We start from the raw sequence: 24099 nt of genomic DNA, 5'->3' as shown, positions 1-24099 counted from the left end.
GATAGGTGGTATGCTGTACCCCCGTCAATGTTTGCCTTAGTATATAGTGATAGGTGTTATGGTGTACCCCCGTCAATGTCTTCCTCAGTATATAATGATAACAGTTATGCTGTACCCCCATCAATGTGTGCCTCAGTTTATAATAATAACAGTTATGCTGTACCACTGTCAATGTCTGCACCAGTATATTATGCAGTTTTAAAGTGTGTGTGTGGGGGGGGGTGCCACATACAGGATCCGCCCCAGGTGCCAAATACTCTACGTACGCCCCTGTATATAATAAAACCCAATGCTGTATTTGTTGTCTAAGAAACAAAGTGCTGAACACATATTTCAAAGTTGTTTGTGCGTCAATGTATTTATAAAAAAGCTATACACTTGTACTCGTGTTACTGCCCTGGAAGCAAGGTTTAACAAAGTATCTATTTTTCTTTATGTTGATACTATTTTATTTTTACCATGAAATCCATAACCATTTTTATCAAAACAATCAATTAATGATGATTTTATGGTATTTCCAAATATTAGTACATGTTTACAAAAATATACTTAAATCTTAATATTCTCAAGGAATGTTTTTTCATATATTTGCACAAACCTTATGCATTTTGGGAGATTTATAAAAAAAATAATATGTACTTCATATCTTGTCCCACGAAGCAAAATTCACTTAAAGTCAGCTACCAATGAAAAAGCTGGACTTCTGCCTGAAAGATTTCCAAAGGTCAAAAATCAGGAATCACAGGTAAATGGAAAGGATGCAAAAACTGAAAAACGTCCAGAGGGAACAATTTGGCCAGAAAGCCCTGCACTCAAGGTTTTTCTTGCATGCTGCATTCTTCAGGTATCAAAGGGATGAGTACCTAAGAGTGCATTAAATGGACTTAGTCCCACCTATATGTACTGCTTAAAGGTGGATCGTTTTTGTAAATGCATTTTTAATATATTTAGTTATTTCATTTATTTGATACCACATTTAGGGAATAAAAAGGGCATATGTTTTATTCCTTATAAGGATTTTAAATATAGTTTTAAACCTCACATTCCACTGAGAACAGTACCACCATCCCACTGGTTGAGTATAGTGAGATCTAAATGAGAGTTTGAAGTAGTAAACATGTTAGTTGGACAGTTTGCTACTCAAAACTTATCTCAACTGTCATTTTGCATTTGGTTGACCTTCAGTGAATGTGCCAAAATATGAACCATTTTAACTGAAAGTTACCAATATGAAACTTTGGTGTTTTTTTCTCAATTTTACAAGCTCATTAAATGACATAACCCCATTATGTTGTAAAGTGCTAGGGAAGCCTGCACTTTTAAAATAATATCACTGGTACAGGTAAATAATTATGATCAACAAAGAAATACTAACCTTATGGGCTTTCAAACACTGGATTATCAAAAGTGTTGGGTGTCACCCTAGCAAAACAAAATTGATGTTACTATAATAAGTTCAGTTTAATTATGATTTAATGAATTTATTGTAGACAGTCAACACATGACATTTAAAAGTTTAAAAAACAAACATTTATCTGCCATGTACTTTGCATGCACTAGTATAATTTTTGTGATTTTTAAGGAATATAACACACATGTACACACTGGCACTAAAATATACTGATGCTATCACAATTTACAAGACCACTGAAAATATATTTCCAAGTTACTAGTTAAAAGAATTGAGGGAGCTGTGAGCTCAAATGTTACCAACCCTAACTTTAAAAAATTCAGTAATTTAACTATATATTCAGTTCACCTGAAAATGCCTGTTGTAGTGAATATCAGACTTGTACACATGGACCAAAAACAATTTGGATATACTTTTTAATTTCGTGTTTGGTCCATTCGGTTTAGATGAGGGCTTTTTAAATTTCGGAAATAACATTTGTTGTCACTCATGCTCTGTCAATGTCTCCCTACCTTCTCCATCGGCCACTTCTGTAACTGTCTCTATTTTTGCAGCTTCTCTTATTGTCCTGCATTTTCGTGTTCTTTCCTTCTTCTGTCTTGTTTCTTGTTTCATGGTCCACTTATCCCTGATATGTGCTGCATTGCCCTGGCCTCCTGAAGCCATTGAGCAGATTCAGAGCCTGACCTCAGACGGGGCTCTCACACACTAAAACACACCCAGACACACACATCCAGACACTTGCGGTAACGGACCCACAGAGACAATCGCATCAACACAACTAGACACTCAACACTAACACACACCCAGATACTGAAACTAACACAACCCCACAAACGTACTAACATACTTAAACAAATAAACTAACATACACAGACAGACAGATACACATACTAACAGTCAAAGACATATGTTCACACACAAAAATACACCCACAGAAACCCACAAACATACCCAGACACACATACATACTAACATACCAAGACAAAAACACGGTCACACACTAAAATACCCACATACACACTTTAACATACCCAGACAGACAAACTAACATATCCAAAGAGACATGTTTACACATGAACATATACACACACTTTCATACTAACATACTCACATACCCATACTAACATACCCAGGCAGGTACACATACACATCCACAGGCAGGCACACACATACACATCCCCAGGCAGGCACACACATATATATACCCAGGCAGGCACACACATACACATACCCAGGCAGGCACACACATACATACATACCCAAGCAGACATACACTAATATTCTCAAACACACTAGCATACCCAGGCAGACACACACTAGCATACCCAGGCAGACACACACTAGCAAACATACTCATGCAGACACACACTAACATACTCAGACACATATATATACTAAGGCAGACATATACCCAAACACACACTAACATACATACCCAGACAGACACACATGCAGCTCACTTACCCCGCAAAGCCTCGGGGCCTGCGTCTTTGATGCAGCTCGCTCTGCAAATATCAGGGAGAAGCAGAACAAGAAAAAAGACAGAAGTACAAAAAGAGGCAAGACAAGAAGTAGAGCTGCAGAAAAGGGGACACAGGAGAGATTGGAAATATTGAGAGAGAGAGAGTGTGTGTGTGAAAGAGAGCATGATTGAGAGAGTGAAAAAAGTGAAATTAAATGCAAACATTTTTGTTTGTTTCATTGGGACTCCGTCCTTACTTTTAAACATTTGTACAAATTCACAAAATTGGCAAATTTTGTTAAAATGTAATAATAATACAAATATTACACAGATTTTTTTAGATTAGATTATTTTTGGGGGGAGTTTGATAAGAATGGAGGGATACCTACTACATCAAAACTTTGGACTCAGATAAGCAGGGATCAGACTTTTGCATGCTATTAAGCTGATCTATACATCAGTGACCAGTAAACAATGGCTGTTTTCATCTCTGTGCACTAATCCAGGAGATGCAGGGATAGGACACTTTATTTTTCATAACAGACAAGCTGCCAATAAGATATTTTCCTTCATCAGTCCTAACCTCTGCATTTCAGTATAAACTTCATCCTCATAGGAGAAACCTGATGATCAGCTCAGGAGCTGATTGGTAGCCCCAAGACACACAGAAAATAAGGATACTTGGTTGGCCTCCTTGCTACACGTGGTTACATTGTATCATGTATACATGATACAACTGAACTGTATAGCTCTGGGAATAGAAGAGTTTTAAAATTGTGTCTCAGAGATTTAAAAAACCTACATATTACTTTTCATTTTTATGGACAGAATGCCAACCCTTATCCTATCCATCCATCCATACATAAATTAGTGGTCTAGCTATCTTAAGTGAAGTACACATGTTTTTCTCTTAAATAAATTAAAGAACATTCTTACTTGTGGGATTTTAGGAGTCCTGATTTTTCTAGTAAAGGAAAAGAATAATGTCAGTATCTAAAATTAATTTAGAAAAACAGGGATATGAAATGATCTTTAAAATATAATTAAAACATAGTCTGTTTTTAAGGTATATGATATATATATATATATATATATATATATATATATATACATACACACATACACATAACGTATTTGCTCGAATATAGGCCGCACTTTTTTCCCTCATTTTAAGTCTTTAAAGTGGGGGTGTGGCGAATAATCAGGGTTTAGTGCAGGGATGCGCAATTTGTATCACCCGACACCCGGGACATGCAGTTCCGCTGCTGGTACTCCCACCAGGGCCTCTTGCGTTGTGACATAACCTTCTGGTGCTCCACTATAGAAGCCCCGGCGGAAGTGCCGGCAGCGGAGGTTGTATACGCACATTGTGTAGACGACTACCGGCCAGCCCCACTAGACACCAGGGAGTCTGGGAATGCATTGGTAAGTCTGGGGAAAGGGGAAACGCATATCTGGGAGGGCAGAGTGGCATATCTGTAAGTACGGTGCATTATGAATGAAGGGGGGACCTTAAAATGGCTATAATATATACCAAAAAAGTTAAAATACATGTATTCCTGTTTATTAGATGAAATACTGTAAAAATACATTTGTTTTTTTAGGGTGGGGCCTATAATCGAGCCAATACGGTATATATATATTATACACAAAGTGGGTAATATATAGGTTAAGCTATGTGCACTATGCAGTGATTACATTAGGGCAGTTTGTCAAGTTCTTGCATGGAGATTCCACTGAAATAAACATGGACTGGAAAGAATGTAGTGTGAATAGACTTGATTTAGACCGAAGTGTACTTAAAATGCTTATAATTTAATTACGATTTTATGAAATACCAATTATACAAGAAATATTTCATATTATTTAACAAGCATAAATGTACTATAAAACAGAAAAGATCAAAATAACTGCTAGAAGTAAACACAGAAGGTTTTCTTACTTTTCTGTTTGATGCGATTTACTGTAAATGCAATTAGAGTTCCAGTGGATATAAAAAAAATGGTAGCTAGAACTGAACTACCAAGGTAAGAAAGGAGCTGTCTCCCCAAACTGAATACATTTGCTGGAAGGAATCAAAAAAGACATTAATATGACAGCAGATAACAATTAGCACATCAAATATGGTCTTGTCCTACCCTTTTTGGTGCATGAACGTGTACATTTATAATTGAGGCAAATATGAAAATATATTTGGAAAAGAATGAGGAATGGTACCTAATAGTATATATATATATATATATATATATATATATATATATATATATATATGTATATATATAGTGGCCAGGAAGTTCTGTATATTGATATACGTATATCAACTGAATATTGATATAATATGAATTAATGGCAAATAAACACCTGCTGCTTTTTATGAATAGTAAATAGAATAGAATTTTAAAACACATTTTTTTTGGGGATAAATAAATAAAAATAATCACAAAGATTTGCTAATATATGTAAAAGTTGTATGTTTGAGTACTTACCATGACAGTTTGGCATTTCATCAGACCAATATCCTGAAGATTGGCAATATATCATTGACGTTCCATTTAGCACAAAGTCTTCCAGGCAAAGAAATTGGCACTGAGATCCATAGCTGTAATTCCCATATGGGTCAGAGCAGTTCATATGCCTTGGATGTGAAGTGGAAAGCTGGCCACATTTAATAGCTATTAACAAAAAATATCGTTGTACTATTACATTCTAATAGATTGTAAGTTTTAATGTTCGATTATCGATTATTTCACTCTTCTCCTTATCGTAATAGTGCCATGAAATCTGATAAAACATAATGAAATATAATATCAATCCCCTCAGGGATGGTTCACTTCCAGTAGCATGGTAGGAGAAGGCTCTGTCTATATGAGATTCAGGTCCTGCCAAAAAATTGAAGGTAAGGATTTAATCCTCACCTTCAATTGTTAGAGGATAGAGTGGTTCTACGTACCCCACCTGAATCCATTCCTTTTTCTTCTCACCTTTTCATATGTAACAATATATTGACTTGTATTTTGTCACAATCCAAGGAATGACAGGGAACAACAGTTTTAGTCTCTGGATCTACACAGATGTTTAAAGAGAACTTCTTGGAGAAGCCCAGCTCAAATAGGGTTCAGGAGAAATAATGGAACTGAAACCACGATGGTTCAAAATTGGGATGATATCCAGGATCTTCTGAACAATGGTCAGGATGTAGCTTTTAAACCACGATGGTTAAAAATTGGGATGAAATCCAGGATCTTCTGGATAATGGTCAAGATGTAGGTTTGACCATACAATCTAATCATAAGTCTAAATGAGGTGGCTGTACTTTGCAAGTCCACACTTTGATGGGTGATGTAGGCTATGAACATTGTCAAAGCTTCAGCCATTAAAGTAACATGTGGAGTGCCCCTGACAACTATGAGACCTCATCCAATCAAGAGCACTACGTTTCCGCCTGTATGCAGATGACACACAAATATACCTTGGAGCATTAGAACAGCACAGATAGCATGTCAATATCATCATCTTATGCCTCAACATCATCATCTTATGCCTCAAAGACATTAAAGACTGGATGATTGCTAACCCTCTATAATTCAACCCATATAAAACTGAACTGATTGTGCTAGAATCCAGATCTTGCTCATTAAGCATTAGTTCCTAACAAGCACCAGAACTAGATTCCACCTATCCATCTCAACAGGTCAAAGTAATGCACATGTTTTCTCTAAAACAACTAGGCAACTATGAAAATACTACATAAGATATGATATGTAGAATAACATATGTGCTAGGTGAAAAAGACCTAGACTACTGCATACAAGAATACCTGTTCTCATCACTACAGGCAATCCAGAATACTGCAGTCTGAATCACACAAACTATCACATATCTGTTGAACTGAGGAAGCTGCATTGGCTACTGGCGAATCAACAAGCAGCTCTCAAACTCCTGATGATGGTATACAAGGCATTACATAAAAGTAGGCCATTATAGTTTCAGGAGAGGTTCACTGTATGCCCTTCCCGTAGAGACCTTCTCCTTAACTGCCCTTACAACAAGCAAGGCAAAACAAGGAGACTGATCGCTTTTTGTACAACAGAAAACCAACCTCTTTGACAAGTCATTCTCCTAATGTTTTGCATTTCCCTGACAATTCAACCCCTACCCTCTTTCCATTTTCCTCTTCCGTTAAGCACATAAAAAGCATTAGGTTTTTAGGTTTACCCCGTTTTTGTGCTTTATAAGCTCACAGATAATGTACATTAGGTAAGTTGCAGCTGCCCTTCTCCTCTGTGGTGTGACAAGTCTTGCCACTGATGTGGCAAGACTTGTTTAATCTTGGAGTTTTGGTACTTATCTTTCCAGATGTCCTTGATCTGAAAGTTAATGCCCAAGAAATATTTGGATATTTTTAATAAAAAGGATATGTTACCTCACTACTATACTGTCTCATTGTACCCTGGTTTCTCATGCCCTTGTGGCACATTGTATCTACTTTCTAACTCTGAAAATGAAGCCCACACACATTAATAAAGGATTTTAGTTCTGCTGCTGGAATGGGATTCTTCTCTGGGGCCATGAAAGATGAAACTGTTAGGCCATGTGTGGACTTTAATCACGTTATGGTTAAGGATAGATATCTACTAGATATCTACTAGATAGATATCTACTAGATAGATATTTAATCAAGTAACTTTACAAAAGGCTTAATGGGGCTAAGATTTTCACTGAGCTGGTCCTTAAGTTGAGCTATATCCTTATCAGAATCAAGAAAGAGGAGGGGAAAACATCCAACACAAAATTCGGACATTATGAATATTTTGAAAAGCCATTCGGGCACGTTACCTGCTGTCTACCATGAATTAATAAAAAAGTATTGGGATATATGGTGCTATCACAAGCCATAGAATATCTGGATGATATATTTTTTTCTAAATCCCTCAATGAATATGTATCAAATGTGAAAGAAGTACTGTAGCTCTGCATGAGAGTCAGCAATATGACAATATGGCAATTGTTTTTTTTCTCAAAGTTGATATCTCAGAATTAGGTGCTGGAGCTGTTCAATCACAAGGAAATCAATGTACTAATCAAGTTCACCCTATTTCTGTTTTTGTAAACAATTTTTATCTGCCAAGAGAAACTATGATTAAGCCCTTTAAAAGGAATGACATGCCCCATTTTCCTCAGGTTCAACTTGTCTTGCCAATGTCCCAAGAACATAAAGGCTGATGCCTTTCGGCATAATTTGACCCCTGCAAAAGTACCTGAGAATATTGTCCCTAACAAAAGAATTAGTATAGTTTTAAATACATCAGAATAAGATTTATTTCTGAGGGCTTGTTAGGTTATGTCCAAAATAAAAAACACTGACATCGTTTCAGTTGGGGGTGCATCAAATGATGTAATAAATTATAGTCTATATATCCATGGATATCAAAAAAATTTTTAAAGATCTGTGTGACACAATAAGCAACCCCTATGCATTTATATCAGAAAAATATATTTGAAGTAAATTCTCATTGATATTTTACATTTTATAGTACACCGGGGTGACTAGGAACATGACATTTCTCAACCATGGCTTCCTGTTTCACAGTGTATTAATATTAGGTAACACGTAGGCCAGATTCCCTTAGTCATTCATCACAATGGGTGAGACCAAGGAATGTAGCTATGATGAGTGTAAAAAGGTTGTTCAGCTTCACAAAATGGGAAGTAGCTACAAGAAAATAGGAAAAGCATTGAAAATACTAATTTCCACCGCTAGAGCAATAATTAAGATGTTCTAGCCAACTGGAAATGTTATGAATCAACCTGGAAGAGGACACGTGTCTGTATTGTCTCAACGCACTTTAAGGAAAATAGTTTGAATGGCCAGCAAATGTTAAAAAATCCCAACTGGTGATTTGCAGGAGTTAGTTGCGTCTTGGGGTCAGAAAGTCTCCAAAACTACAATCTGACATGACCTATATCACCACAAGTTGTTTGGAAAAACCTGCCAACCACCGTAGATTTTCCAGATACTGCTGGAACTTCAAATCAGATCAGGTTCTATGGTCAGACAAAGGTAGCCATATAGAAAATGATATCATGCCCATGGATAAATATGGTGGGGGCTCTTTAATGTTTTGGGGATATTTTCTGCCATTGGACCTGGATATTTTTAAGGATACATGGCATCATGAACCTAATAGAAAAACATGTGGGGTGAACTAAAGAGGGGAGTCCAACAGCGTCCACCTGAAATTTGAAGGATTTGAAATTAACCTGTATGGATAAATGGTCTCAGATCCCTTGCTGTTTATTCTCCAACCCCATCAGGCATAATAGGACAATTGCCAGAGCTGTTATCTTAGCAAAGGGAGTTAGCACAGTATTGACTAAAAATAAGCCAATTATTGTGCTACACATATGTTTAACATTGTTTGCATAAACCTGTGTTGTGTTTACAATTGTTTGATATCCAAGAGAACAGAGTATGTTTGTGTATTTTTTGAAGAAAAGATCAAAAGGTTAAATAAATAAGGACAATTTTTCTTCTTGAACACAACAAAGTTCACATGTTGAGGACTCTGCTCACCAGCTCACATACAGTACAACTTGAACTAGTCCATAAGGAAAGAGAAGGTAGCCTGGCACTTCAAGTGATTAGGAAAAATAGATATGTCCATGCAACAGAGTTTCTAAAGGAGGACATTCAATTCCTTCATGACTATAGGTTTTCCTGTACCAATGAACATTACCTTTTACTATTTTAACTATATGTTTAATCAGTTAAGATTTCCCTTTTTACATTTCGTATATCCACACAATTTACATATTGGGGTTTTTAAGGACATATATGGCTTTCCTTTTTTACCATGTTTATTATGTATAGTATATAAATGACTAATATCAGAACAACAAATAAGTAGGATCTCTACTGTGCCACTGATGAAAAAACCCCTGATTTGAGTTCAGAAACATCCCAAGTAGAACGTATCTCACCTGTCCCTATAACATAACATTCTACTCAGGGGGTGTTTCTGAACTTTAATCATGGTATTTCCTGTACTGGAGTAGGTTTAATTATTTATTTATTTCTATATGTTACCATACCTGGGAATTCTCCAGGTTTGACCCGATTCTCTGGATCAACACCCGAATCCTCCGGGTTGCAGAAGCGGGGTCTTGACACACCCCCCACTCCCCACCCATTTCCCCTTCAAATGGGAGTGTTTCCTGCAAATGTCAGCAGGAAAACACCCATTGACACCCATTTAGCATATGCTAAACATGTACATTTTTCCTGTTTAGCCAATCTAATTAATTTCAGTTAAAGCGGTTTTACCTTGGCAGGTTGGGGTACTCTCTGTCCAGGTACCAAATTCAGAGCAACGAAGAGCACCAGGCCCATTCAAAAGAAATCCACTTTGACAGGAAAAGGCACAGCTGGAGTTAAAACTGAAATCCCTGATTGGGTTGGAACAGTTCATGTAACCCATATTTGGGGCTTCTAATGGAAGGCATTCTTGAACTGCAAAATGTAAAATGTAATTTTTAATATATGCTACTTAAACTTGACTGTACAACTTTAGAAAGGAAAACTCCTTATATATAAGGTCTTCATGTCTACATACAAGTGAATTTGCGTATGCTTCCACCACCAATTGTAACATTATTTTAAAGAAATTAGAAATGTCAGCACGAGAAGCATCTGATTTTTTATCACAATAAGGTGGATATGATATCCTGTACAAGTGGATTCCGTGTTAAACCTAAATACATTTGTAAGAAATCATTAGATCATGTCTTTATTACATTTACTAAGGCTAATGATTCCAGTCATTCACAAGACAAATTGGCATATACTTGGCTGATATTTGCACATTGCACTCAGAAAGTTTAATTTTACTCAGGATGTTTACAGTAAGTGGAGAAAGAGCTGACATGATCAGATTACCGTGGCATGTTGGTGGAGGACCTGTCCATTTTCCTGAATGAGAACAGTGAATGCTTTTCAGACCAGTCATCTGGAATCCAACTTGGCATTCAAATGCACAGCTGGAATTGTAGCTGAACTCATCATATTGATGGGAACAATCCATTTCTCCCCATTTCGGTGGCCTTAGTGTCTGGCACTTTCTGGCTTCAATAAAACAAAAATAACAAAAAAACGGGGTGTATGATTACACGCATACAAATTAGAACATTTAGAAATCAAATGATGTAAGTATGTCAAATCTGACTTGTCTCAGAGGCTTTGAGGGAAAAGTATCATTAGAATCAAAAGAGAGGATACATTTAAAATAAGTATAAGGTCTAGGGCAGAAAAAATGGAAGAGGAGGAGGAACCGTGGAACAGGGAAGTTTCAAAGGAGAGGCAGAAGTATTTTCTTAGCTATAGAGGGTTGACGTCATGGAGATTTCAGTAGGTTTGTAGAGGTTTGTTTTTAGTACAGGAGGTGTGGGCGGTATGGTAAAAATGTTAGGAGGTTGTGGCTTCAGATAGAAGGGAGAACTGTACAAAAGGGAGAGAAGAATGGGTGGATTTAATGGTCACCACAGTATGTGGGTGAGGTGGTCCACTGTAAGTGACCAAAGAAGGAAGGTAAAGAAATAATAGTTTATTAGCAGCAGGGGATGATGGATCATCAATAGGTATATTGAAGTCCCACAGAATTTGTGTAGGGATGTAGAAGGGAGAAAGTGAGAGAGAAATGCAACAAAATTATCAATTCATTGAGAATTAGGGCCAGGGTGTTGGTAAATCTAAGCAACTTGCATGGCAAGTCGTCAGAAGAGAAATATTTTGAAAATAAGTCACCAGGTCTAGGTGTTATTACATTGTAAGGATTACATTTTGCATTTGGAGAATGTAGTTCATTCTCCCCCTTGGAGAATAGTCATTCTGAAGCAGTATACATTCAATACATGGGTAAATGTTTGTATGCTATACATGTGAAAAACTATATTAATGAATGCCACACAGATCATATGACATGTTGGGGAGTCTGCTGACCAGCTCTGGTTCACTCTACAGTACTGAGCATTAAGTTACAGTTTCAGATGCACCTTTTGCTTTTGCTTCATTGGCTATGAACCAGATGTCAGAAGAAGGTTTCCATCAGCTTACGGACCTTCTAAACTTAAAAAGCAAAAAATGAAGTTAACATGCTTTTTAAATTGCTGCCCCACTGTGCCACTATCTTCTTCTATAAGGAATGACGCTTAACCTTTCATATGAATACTTTTCATTAATGTACCTATTTATTCCTCATTCTAACAATATGCTGTAACCTTCCTAACAGTTCCAAAGAAAACTGTATATTTTTAATTATAATGATGCATTTTCAAATAGTGCTGAAAAATTGTTAATATGCACAAGGAGTCAGGATGGCCACTCCTGGATGTCCTGGACAGTTAGCAGTGCAAAGTGCATTTGAGGTCAACTACAACTTGTTCTTTAGTTAAAAAGCCACATAAGTAGAGTTGTAAATGTATGAGCCACATGGATAGACACAGCTTATTTTTCCCCTCTTTTATCTGATGTTATAATGAGCTTGTAATTTTATATATATATATATATATATATATATATATATATATATATATATATACACACACATAGTATCTCACAAAAGTGAGTACACCCCTCAGATGTTTGTAAATATTTTATTAAATCTTTTCATGTGACGACACTGAAGAAATGACACTCTGGATCAATGTAAAGTAGTGAGTGTACAGCCTGTATAACAGTGTAAATTTGCTGTCCCTCAAAATAACTCAACACACAGCCATTAATGTCTAAAACCATTGCAACAAAAGTGAGTACACTGTGGTCATAAAGGGATGGACATGGTCAGTAACAATACTCCAGTAGGCTGTCGCATTTACACAATGCTGAGTTGGTACTAAGGGGCCCAAAGTGTGCCAAGAAAAGTGTCCCCCACACCATTACACCACCACCAGCCTGAACCATTAATACAAGGCAGGATGGATCCATGCTTTTATGTTGTTTACGCCAAATTCTGACCCTGTCATCTTAATGTCACAGCTGGAATCGAGACTCATCAGACCAGGCAACGTTTTTCCAGTCTTCCATTTTCCAATTTTGGTGAGCCTGTGTGAATTGTAGCCTTGGATTACTGTTCTTGGCTGACAGGAGTGGCACCTGGTGGGGTCTTCTGCTGCTGTAGCCCATCTGCTTCAAGGTTTGACATGTTGTCATTTCAGAGATGGTATTCTGCATACCTTGGTTGTAACAAGTGGTTATTTGAGTTACTGTTGCCTTCCTGTCATCTCGAATCAGTCTGCCCATTCTCTGACCTCTGACATCAACAAGGCATTTTCGTCCAAACAACTGCTCCTCACTGGATATTTACTCTTTTTTTTGGACCATTCTCTGAAACCCTAGAGATGGTGAAAATCCCTGTGGATCAGCAGTTTCTGAAATACTCAGACCAGCCCTTCTGGCATCATCAACAATGCCACGTTCAAAGCCACTTAACCCCTTAATGACAAAGCCCGTACATGTACGGGCTCAAAATGCTTTGTTTTCAATGGGTTTAGGGACCGCCCATTGTCCTTAAGGGGTTAAAGACCCTTTCTTCCCCATTCTGATGCTCATTTTAAACTGCAGCAAGTAGTCTTGACCATGTCTACATGCCTAAATGCATTGAGTTGCTGCAGGGGCATAACTAGAAGCCTCAGGGCGAGAATCTGTTAAGGGGCTCTGTCTCGCTGCTCTGCACGGCTTCACTGCTGAGTGTTGACATATGATGTCATATGCCGTCGCTCAGCGTGAAGCGCCAGGACCCGAGACAGACGCCTCATGCTCCCACCACTGCAGTCGGGGCATCGCTGAGGCAGGCGGCAGCAGAGGAGACAGAAGGGCGCTGAGCAGTTGCTGAAAACGACCGCTCGGCACCCCTTGGGCCCCCCTAACTGGCAGAACTCCAGGGCCCGGTCGCAGTTGCGACCCCTGCGACCCCCGGTAGTTCCGCCACTGAGTTGCTGCCATGTGATTGGCTGATTAGCTTTTTGTGTTAACAAGCAATTGAACGTGTGTACCTAATAAAGTGTGTGTATATATATATATATAGTTTGATGAATAAAAATCATCTAAAATAAAACCCAAAAGAAAACTGAAAAATGTACTGCCAGAGACATGATAGCGTATAGTCTGATAGAAGCACTAATATGAGAGTTTTGCTGTTGTAATGTTAATTTTCATTGCATTTTTCCACAACCTTTTCAAGGATTGAAAAATATAAAAGATATTTTACGAAATGTTTGCTTTTCTCATGCACCCTTATCAGCTTGACTGTGCGTGATGAGAGCAATCAACAGAGAGTTATCAGCTCATTTAAGAAATTGTGGGTATTTTTTGTCATTTGTGATTAATTTTATCGGAAGGTGTGTGTGAGGGGTCGCTGTCTGTGCCAAAATTTTGCCCGTAATAGAAAAAATGTTTCTTTAGTGTACAATGTTGCGGATCTAACTAGTAAAATATAATTGCTGCTTTAAGAGCCAGAGGTCAGACATCCTCAATTGGGACATTTATACTAGAGTGGATAATTTTAGCAGTATGCTCTGTCAATGCACTAAATGCACTATGAAATTGTTTAAACAATGAAGTGAAATTCTAGACAACTTTAAAGGAAAGTGTGTTGCATAACTTTCAACCCTTGAAATTACCTAAGTAATTACCCAGCATATTTTAGGAATGCAAGAGAGGTTTTAAAAGCAGAATGATCATAAAGAAAACAAAGGAATATTTTTTCTTGGAATTTAACATGCAAAACACAATTAATGTAACAATATGAAATGGATAAACTGCCTAACAAAGATTACATACTTAACCCTTCAGTCCTAGGGGTTTTTGGTACCCCAAGTCCCGGAGAGTTTTTGCCATTTTCCTGCGAATAATGTACCCATGTAAACTACATATAGTTTTTTCAAGGAGAAATATGGCTTTCTTTTGATACCATAGTTAGATAATTAGAAGAGAATTTGGGAAGAGAAATGGAATTAAAAACTAGCAAAAATTTGAAAAAACTTCACAAAATTAGGTAAAGCGATGGAAAAACCCCTCCAAATGTATCAATTTAGGTGTCCTGATTTCGGAAATAACTAATTTCTATAGAATTTCCATACTTTTCCAGCACATAGGGAACATAAGGTGTTCATTATTTTTTTACAAAGCCGTAGAATCTTTAGGTATGATGGGTCCTCTTCTTTTTAATTTATTTATAAATGATCAAGCTGCATTGAGAGCCATGTCACAGTTTTTGCTGATGACACTAAATTAGGCCGGGTAATTCAGACTAATCTTGAGGTTTCTTCTTTGCAGGAAGATTTACACAGAGTTGGGGACTGAGCGTGCAAGTGGCAGATGAGGTGTTTGTGTGGCAGTGAATTCCATACCTTTATTGTCCTCACTGTAAAGAATCCCTTCCTTTGTCGTCTATGAAACCCGCGCTCTTCCAGTCTCAGAGGGTGACCTCTTGTTCTTTGTACATTTCACTGGTCACTGAAGAGCTCTTTATATTGGCCCTGCATATATTTATATAATGTTATCTTATCCCCTCTGAGACGCCGTTTTTCTAGCGTATATAATTTTTACTTTTTTAGTCTCTCTTCATAACTAGTATCTCCCAATCCCCTTATTAATTTTGTAGCCCTCCTTTGCACTTTTTCTAATTCCATAATGTCCTTTGTAAGGTGAGGTCTTACCAATGACCTGTAAAGAGGCAAGATAATATCATCCTCCCTTGAATCAATAACTTTTTTTTCTTTTTTTTATTTCGTTTCTTTTTTCAGCTTGTGAGAAGAGTGAGAAACATGGTTTCACACTCTCCTCCCTGGGATCCCTGTGTGATTGGTGCCTCATCAAAGTCTAGACAGACCCTGCAGAGGATATCCTCCTCCGATGACCTTCCGGGTGACGCCAGCAGTGAGGCGACCCGTAAGGGAATGCCGGATTGTGCGACTGAGCATTTTAAACTGTAACAGTTTTCCAGCTGTTACAGCAGATCTGGAAGCAGAAAGCCAACGATGCTGGCTGTGAAATGTCAGCCTGATCTCCACGGGACACATCCCTGTAGCTGAAGAAGGTCAGGATGTACTGGTAAATCTATAAGGGTTTCTTGACATACGTTTTATGGACATACCGGGACTGAAGGGATTAAATGAAAATTCAGTGTTCTTATACAAAAATTGTATTTCATAAATAAGGATAGGTGTTGGAGGCAGACTGATGACCTCAATATATGTGAAGTGGAAAAAGAGGGGCACACTTTTTTGAAGGCATGGACTGGGTCTTACTGAATTTTTTTTTGTGAACTTTCTATACGTTCCCTCTTAACCGTCTCACCCCTCTACAATCCACCATGAATGCTGCTGCCAGACTTATCCTCCTCTCACATTGCTTTACTAACGTCTCTCCCCTCTGTCAGTCTCTTCACTGGCTGCCTGTGCGCTGCAGGATTCATTTCAAAATCCTCACTCTTACTTTCAAAGCCCTTCACAGCGGTTCCTCTCCCTACATCTCCTCACTCATTTCTAAATACACTCCTAACCGGTCTCTCCGCTCATCCAATGGACTTCTATCCTGTCCTCTGATTTCTAGCTCTCATGCCCGCTTACAAGATTTCTCAAAGGCTGCCCCTATCCTCTGGAATACCCTCCCCCGGTCTGTCTCTTCCCCTGCCTTTATTCCTTCAAAAACTCCCTCAAGACCCACTTCTTTAAGGATGCTTACAACATAGCACACTAACGCCCTCCCATATTCCTTTAGCTCACCTTTCCTACTCCCTCTCCTGCAATACTTTTACTAGTGTGGCTGGTCTATCCCTAACAACGGCACTTTTACCTATTGTGTAATACACCCTAACTCCCTCTAGACCATGCATGTCCAATTGCAGCCCTCGTTCCGGACTGATAAGGCCCCACAGATAAATTGCCCAAATATAGATCTGTTTTTTTGATATTAAAGGCAGAATGATTTAACACCTGTTTAGATTGGTCATCCAAGTCACAAAATGAAAAGTATGCCGTTTTCAATAAACTTTGCATTTAATTTTTAATGGTTCAAAGAATGTCAGGCAAAATGGTCGGCCCTTGCACATGTTCACTTCATCAAATCTGGCACTCTTCTAAAAAAGTTTGGACATGCCTGCTCTAGACTGTAAGCTCGTTTGAGCAGGGCCCTCCTCACCTGTTGTCTCTGTTGTTACATACTACTTGTTATGTCCTGTCTACCCATTGTACAGCGCTACGGAATTTGATGGCGCTATATAAAACAATAAATAATAATAATAATATAACATTTTTTGTAACTGAGTAAGAGATATAGAGAAATAATAATAGACATTATTAACACTGTTTAAGTTCTAAACACATATTACACATTTTTGTGATTTCTACGGCTGCCACATGCTAAAAGCCACCAAAGTTCATTGAAAGGCATTAAATGAGGAAAATGTATCAAATGGACTTGGTTTCTAGCAAGGGAATAGTACTTCTAAAGAGACAAACTTGGGAAGTTTACTTATACCCTATTATTAAAAAAACTAAGATACACAGTTTAACTGTTACACAAAATCACTCCACTTAAAATATTACACCAAAATAGATAAAATCTTTCATCTTACCAAAAACATTTGATGCATTGAATACACTTGTTATCACAATGTTTATAATTCAGAGGATCTTTAATTACCTGAGCACACTGGAGGAGAGGAATCCCATTTTCCAGAAGATGTACATTGTATTAGTTTTGGTCCATTCAAAGAGAAACCAGGCTCACAGGAAAACTCACACACTGACATGAAGCTAAAGTTACTGATAGGATGGGAGCAGTTCACCCCGGCATGATAAGGTAACTCTGGAACCAAACATGATGCAGCTAAAATATACAAAATTTAACTGTTTAGTTAATGAGGACGGTACAATATATATTATATAAATTATTTATTTATTTTAGGTGTTTGTTACATTTGTAGGTGTAGGTGCAGGTGACATCGAATCATAAAGTTAACAAATTTCTGTGGGGAGCTAACAGTGGCAACAGTATTGTAAACCAGCCAGAGTTAAGCCTATAGTTACTTCCAAACTAGATTTTTTATAGGCCATATCCAAAGTTCACAGTCCCTCCAAAAACCTTTCAGCAACCAAGAGTTGTAACTATGTTGGTCAAGGGGTGAAAATGGCTTATGTTGTCTCTTTATAGATGCACTGAAGAGACGTACTTTCCTGCTGAGCAGATGTCTGAATGCAAAAACTAATAATTTATAACTATTACTACAGGATTTTAAAAGGTTCTTCTATTTAGACAAAACATTGACCGTTATACTTAGAAAGTTAAGAAAATAAACATTAAATAAACCATTAAGCTTCCCTAGAAAATTGTAAATGAGACAAAATGATATGATCAGAAGATTATGTTTGGGTATCAGGGGTGTTTTTTCTAACATTATGCTTAGTTACAAAAGTGTTATAGTTAACACATTTACGTCTGAAATATATATTATACAATAAATATATATTTTTTAACTATTAATTGGGACATTTATATTGGCTTTTTATTTTTGCAAGCCAATAAGTACTTCTATAGTTTGTTAAACTTAAATTAGATAAGCATGTAGCCAAATATAGCTTAAATGCATGGTGGACATGAGGGATTAACTTTTGTACGTGCTGGAATTAAATAGTTATACTGCTGGATGCAGAATATATTATTCGGGTGGGAGTCATGCGAATGTTTTTTTTTTTAATGTAAGAATTGTTTAATTATGTTTTGTCACGGGACGCCCTGTACCCCAACTGGGTACCTCCGTCAATAGCTGCTTGCTAGCTTCCTAGAACTGTATACGGGCACACTCCAAACCACCAACTCTCCAGTCACCCAAATCACTAGCCGAAGCCGAGTCACACACAGAGGTAATCCCCTCAGCAAGTGATGAGATGATATACTTCTGGGGTAGACACAGAAGTCCCATGAGGCTCTTTGTTATATCTTCCTTAGTATGTGTTCCTGAATCATAATGGATATTCTCTTACTGCCTATGTGAAAGTTACATACTGCAATTGGACTAAACAAGCAGTAATCTGATCTGAAATGTGTGAGTGGATAGTATTTTGTCTTTTTTTATGTTTATACTTGTGTTTTATACTTTTGTTGCTCTATGAGGCTTCTTGTTTTTTTCTTTCTTTATTTGTGTTCCTGAATCATATTGGATATCCCCTTACTACCAATGTGAAAGTTGGATATATAACATTTCCTGTCTGTTCACCCCACCACTTTGTTCTATAGCTATTGCTTTTTCTAGACTGAGACACCAGAAATGTGTGGTGCTGCTTAGTTAACACTTGGCACTCCGTGTGTATATCTCTTCCTTAAATTTGTACCTTGACACGTAGGAGGAGAAAAATTCCATTCGCCCGAAGATGTACATTCCATAATGTCAGAACCATTTAAAATGAATCCACTCTCACAGTTGAACTTACAAACGGATGTATAACTAAAGTTATTAATGGGATGTGAGCAGTTAGTCCAAGCATAATCAGGAAGTTCTGGAGCCAAACATGCAACAACTAAAATTAAAAAATGATATCAATCAATGAAGATGTATAATCAGTGTGGCAAAAGTAGCATTTCTGTATAACATAGATTATTAATGTATGTAGGAAAAGGAAATACAGACAAACAAGCTTTTTTCCTGGTACGTTTATTAAATTACTCAATAAAGAGCACCATAATTTTAGCTTTAAAACGGCACATGGGTATCTGCAAATGTGAAACGAATGCGTTAATGCATAAGTCATATTTTTCTACTATTGTTTGTTTAACCATTATGTTCCTTTTTAGTGTTTAATGTACTAATATAAATGACATTGCATTTCTTTAAGGACAAATAGCGTGTTTTGTTTAAATCAATATTAATACATATAACAAGATTTATTATTACTAAAATTTAAAAATCGAAACATTTTGAAAAATGATAAGTTTTTTTAAATTTTACTTTTGCAGATTAGATGTACCTGCTAAAAATAAAAAAAAATATGTTCAGCAACATCCCCCATGGTAATACTCTATATCAAAACACTTCCTAATATACTGCCAGTTTTTTGTACTCTTACAATATTTGGGATGGGATGCAACAAGGTTTTTTTTCATTTTATTTTCAAGTATGAGAGGTACAAGGACACTTTTTGTCTTTCCTGAACATCATCATATCTGGTTATAGTACATAAGTGACCTAGTACACATCAACACCTCTAGCATACAGTTAATATAAGAAAATACCTTGACAGTAACTTTCAAGTATATGTTGCAATATTGTTTTTAAATAAAAAAAAATAAACATTGCCAAGCAATGAACTCTGTTGAATTTGAATGTATTTGTGGTCTATTCAACAAACATGCAAAAAAGATGATGATGATGATGATAGCAAGAGCAGCAGTGTTTAGCTACCTGCACATGTAGGAGCCAAATCTGACCAATCTCCTGATGCTTGGCACAGTACTGACTCTGGTCCTTGTAACAAAAACCCCTCTTCGCAATGGAAGCTGCAGTTGGAGTTATACTGAAATATGTCAAATGTATGAGAACATTGTATCACTCCATTAGTGGGTCTCTGTAAAGACTTACATGATACAGCTGAAACAAAATAGAAGCCAATGGATTAAAGACAGCAAATGCTACACACACTAACAAAACAGTAAGAAAATTCCAATCTAAAAATAGTGCTTGTATTTTGGGGTAAAAATAAATGTAGTACTAAATTGTTGATTTAATTACTGAAAGATGATATAAGCCACACGGTGTATGTTTAACTTCTATTTGAGTAATTGTGTTGGATATTGTTTTGTCTTAAATCTAAAAAAACCTTTTTTTTCATATTAAAGCTGCGTTCAGTGACAGCAAGTTGCAAACCTTTTTCAAAAGTCATATTTGTGAGTGATAGTACAATTTTAAATTGGTTCATTTAATTGGGAATCTGACTTTAATAGAAAAGTAATGTGGCCTCACTCAGCTGCCTTAAAATATGATATAATCCTAACTTAACCCCGGATGTTATATAACTAACAAGGGTTAACGTAAAACATGTATCAAGTGTAAACCAACATGTCTGACAAATTTCCCATGAACGTCATCACAGCTTTGTCCTGTCCTTTAACCTCAGTGGTCAAGCAAGGATTCTATTATGTTTTAGGGCAGCTGAGTGAGGCAACATTAGTTTTCTTTTTAAGGCGCTGTTTCTTATTAATACCGTATTTGCTCGATTATAAGACAACCCTATAGGAAAAAAGTTTTACCAGTTAATGTTAATTCATGTAAAAATATATATTTTTTGTTTTCATTTCCTTTTATTTTCCAACCTGCCCCCCAGTTACGCACATCTGCCCCTAGGCTTGCCACTCCTATATGGCACTGTGGCCCATAATATGCCTTTTAAGCCTCTAAATGCCACTGTGCCCCATGATATGCCTTTTAACCCTCTATATGCCACTGTGCCCCATGATATGCCTTTTGACCCCCTAAGTGCCACTCTGCCTCCAAAAATGCCTTATACCCCTATATGCCACTCTGGCATTTAGGGGTTAAAAGACATATTATGCCTGCGCGAATCGCGTAGACGTCAACCCGCTGCCCCAGCTACACAGCAGGGAGTCGGAAGCACCGGTTTGTTGTGTGTGTGGGTGAGTGTTAAATGGGGGGGGTAAGACAGGAGGATCCAGGTCCCCTGCAGCGGTGCGGGGCATCTGGATCTTAGTTTCATAGTCAGACCTCTATTTGAGGTCTGATTATAAGACGACCCCGATTATAAGACGAGGGGTATTTTTCAGAGCATTTGCTCTGAAAAAAACCTTGTCTTATAATCGAGCAAATACCGTAGTTAAAATCTTTCATCTTACCAAAAACTTTTGATACACTTGTTGTCACAGTGTTTATAATTTAGAGCATCTTTTATTAACTGAGCACAATGGAGGAGGGGAATCCCATTTTCCAGAAGATGTACATTGTATTAGTTTTGGTCCATTCAAAGAGAAACCAGGCTCACAGGAAAACTCACACAATGACATGAAGCTAAAGTTACTAATATGATGGGAGCAGTTCACCCCAGCATGATAAGGTAACTCTGGAACCAAACATGATGCAGCTAAAATATAACAATTTAAAATGTTTAGTAAATGAGGAAGGTGCAATATATATTCAATTAATTATTTGTTTATTTTAGGGATTTTGTTACATTTGTAGGTGTAGGTACAGGTCACATTGAATCACAAAGTTAACAAATTTCTGGGGGAGGCTAACAGTGGCGTTACTACAACAGTATTGTAAACCACTCAAGGTTAAGCATATAGTTACATCCAAACTAGATTTTTTATAGGTCATGTACAAGGTTCACAGTCCCTCCAAAGACCTTCGGGTGGGAGTTATTGCAGGATGGTTAGAATGTTCTTTTTTATACAAGATTTTTAAAATTATTTATATTAAATTAAATTATATTTTCCTAACCCCTAGTCCACAGGCATATTTACTGTGTTTTGGAGCTACTGTGGGAAGAAATAACAACAGTCACCCAAAGGGACTGCAATTGGACTGAACGAGCAGTAATCTGATCTGAAAGTGTGGATAGTTTTTTGTCTTTTTATGTTTATACTTGCATTTTATACTTTTGTTGCTCTATAAGGCTTCTTGTTTTTTTCTTTCTTTATATGTGTTCCTGAATCATATTGGATATTCCCTTACTACCAACGTGAAAGTTGGATATATAACATTTCTTGTCTGTTCACAAGGTGCATTGTCTAGTGCACCCCACCTTGTTCTATAGCTATTGCTTTTTCTAGACTGAGACACTAAAAGTGTGTGGTGCTGCTTAGTTAACATTTGGCGCTTCGTAGGTATATCTCTTCCTTAAATTTGATAAGTACCTTGACACGCAGGAGGAGAAAAATTCCATTCGCCAGAAGATGTACATTCGATAATGTGAGAACCATTTAAAAGGAATCCACTCTCACAGTTGAACTTACAAATGGATGTATAGCTAAAGTCTTTAATGGGATGTGAGCAGTTAGTCCAAGCATAATCAGGAATTTCTGGAGCCAAACATGTAACGACTAAAATTAAAAAATTATATTAATCAATGAAGATGTATAATCAGTGTGGCAAAATTAGCATTTCTGTATAACATTGTTTATCAATGCATGTCAGAAAAGGAAATACAGATGAACAAGCTTTTTTCCTGCTACGTTTATGAAATTACTCAATAAAGAGCACCATAATTTTAGCTATATAACTGCGCATGGGTATGGTGTCGTCTGCAAAAGTAAAACCTATGCATTATACTCCATTTAGAACTTAAAAGTAAAAAAAAAACTAACCCGGAATTAGTCCTTAATACCTTCATGAGAAGCATAATTTATATTTTTTAAATATTGTCTGTTTAACCATTATGTCCCTTTTTAGTGTTTAATGAACTTAAATTACATTGCATTTCTTTAAGGACAAATAGCGTGTTTTGTTTAAAACAATATTCATACATGTAACATAAGATGTATTAGTACTAAAATGTAAAAATGGAAACATTTTGTTTTCAATTTTACTTCTGCAGAGTAGGTGCACCTGCTGAAAAAAACATAGAAACATAGAAAGTGACGGCAGATAAGAACCATTCGGCCCATCCAGTCTGTCAAACCTCTGAATACTTTCCTTATCCTATATTGTCAGGTTCCAGACCCCGACACAGTGACTCACCTGAGTACCTGCTACTCGTGGGTACCGGGTCCAGCGACTCGTCTCCGGCCTTCTCCTCCGCGTGGCTGTATCTTGGGGGGGCGTGCTCTCACACAACTTTATTCGTCCCCGAGTGGAGACGGCGGAGTACGTGCTCTCTGGTGACGTCACGCTCTGAAGTAGGGTGTCCCCTGAGTGGCAAGTTTAAAACCAAGCACTGAGCATTGCTCAGCAGTGCTCAGTTATTGTGCCTTCATACCGTATCTATGAAGATGCTATTTCAAGCATGTTGATTACTGTGTACCGAACCTGGCTATTACTTGCACCTTGCTGACTTCCTGTGCCCCTGACCTTGGCAACTAAACGGCTCTCTTGATTCCTGTGTACCGACCCCGGCTATTGACTCTGGACTCTGCTACCTCCTTGAGCTTAACCTCATCTACTAAGCAGCTCACCGTCTCTCTGACTCCCATGTACCGACCTTGGCTAGTAACCCCGTGCCT

The 24099-nt window shown here is 37.4% G+C and overlaps 1 protein-coding gene across 2 annotated transcripts in view; it reads right to left on the bottom strand.

The window, feature by feature from the left end:
• Positions 1 to 438: 438 nt before the first annotated feature.
• Positions 439 to 24099, bottom strand: part of SELP (selectin P) — a 48303-nt gene continuing 24642 nt past the window's right edge. Inside the window, exons 9-18 of one of the 2 annotated variants that reach the window (XM_053470070.1) lie at positions 22795 to 22980; positions 20330 to 20515; positions 19263 to 19448; positions 17575 to 17760; positions 10201 to 10386; positions 5363 to 5548; positions 4819 to 4941; positions 3813 to 3840; positions 1376 to 1422; positions 439 to 707 (exon numbers count right to left, since the gene is read on the bottom strand). In XM_053470070.1, the coding sequence (XP_053326045.1) occupies positions 1377 to 1422; positions 3813 to 3840; positions 4819 to 4941; positions 5363 to 5548; positions 10201 to 10386; positions 17575 to 17760; positions 19263 to 19448; positions 20330 to 20515; positions 22795 to 22980 (1313 nt within the window). In that variant the 3' untranslated portion in view covers positions 439 to 707; position 1376. The remainder of the gene's footprint in view (positions 708 to 1375; positions 1423 to 3812; positions 3841 to 4818; positions 4942 to 5362; positions 5549 to 10200; positions 10387 to 17574; positions 17761 to 19262; positions 19449 to 20329; positions 20516 to 22794; positions 22981 to 24099) is intronic. The other variant, XM_053470071.1, reaches the window with a different exon arrangement.

Source organism: Spea bombifrons, chromosome 6 (assembly GCF_027358695.1).
Source record: "Spea bombifrons isolate aSpeBom1 chromosome 6, aSpeBom1.2.pri, whole genome shotgun sequence".
In the NCBI taxonomy this organism is placed as follows: domain Eukaryota; kingdom Metazoa; phylum Chordata; class Amphibia; order Anura; family Pelobatidae; genus Spea; species Spea bombifrons.
This window is presented reverse-complemented; position numbering and strand designations above follow the sequence as displayed.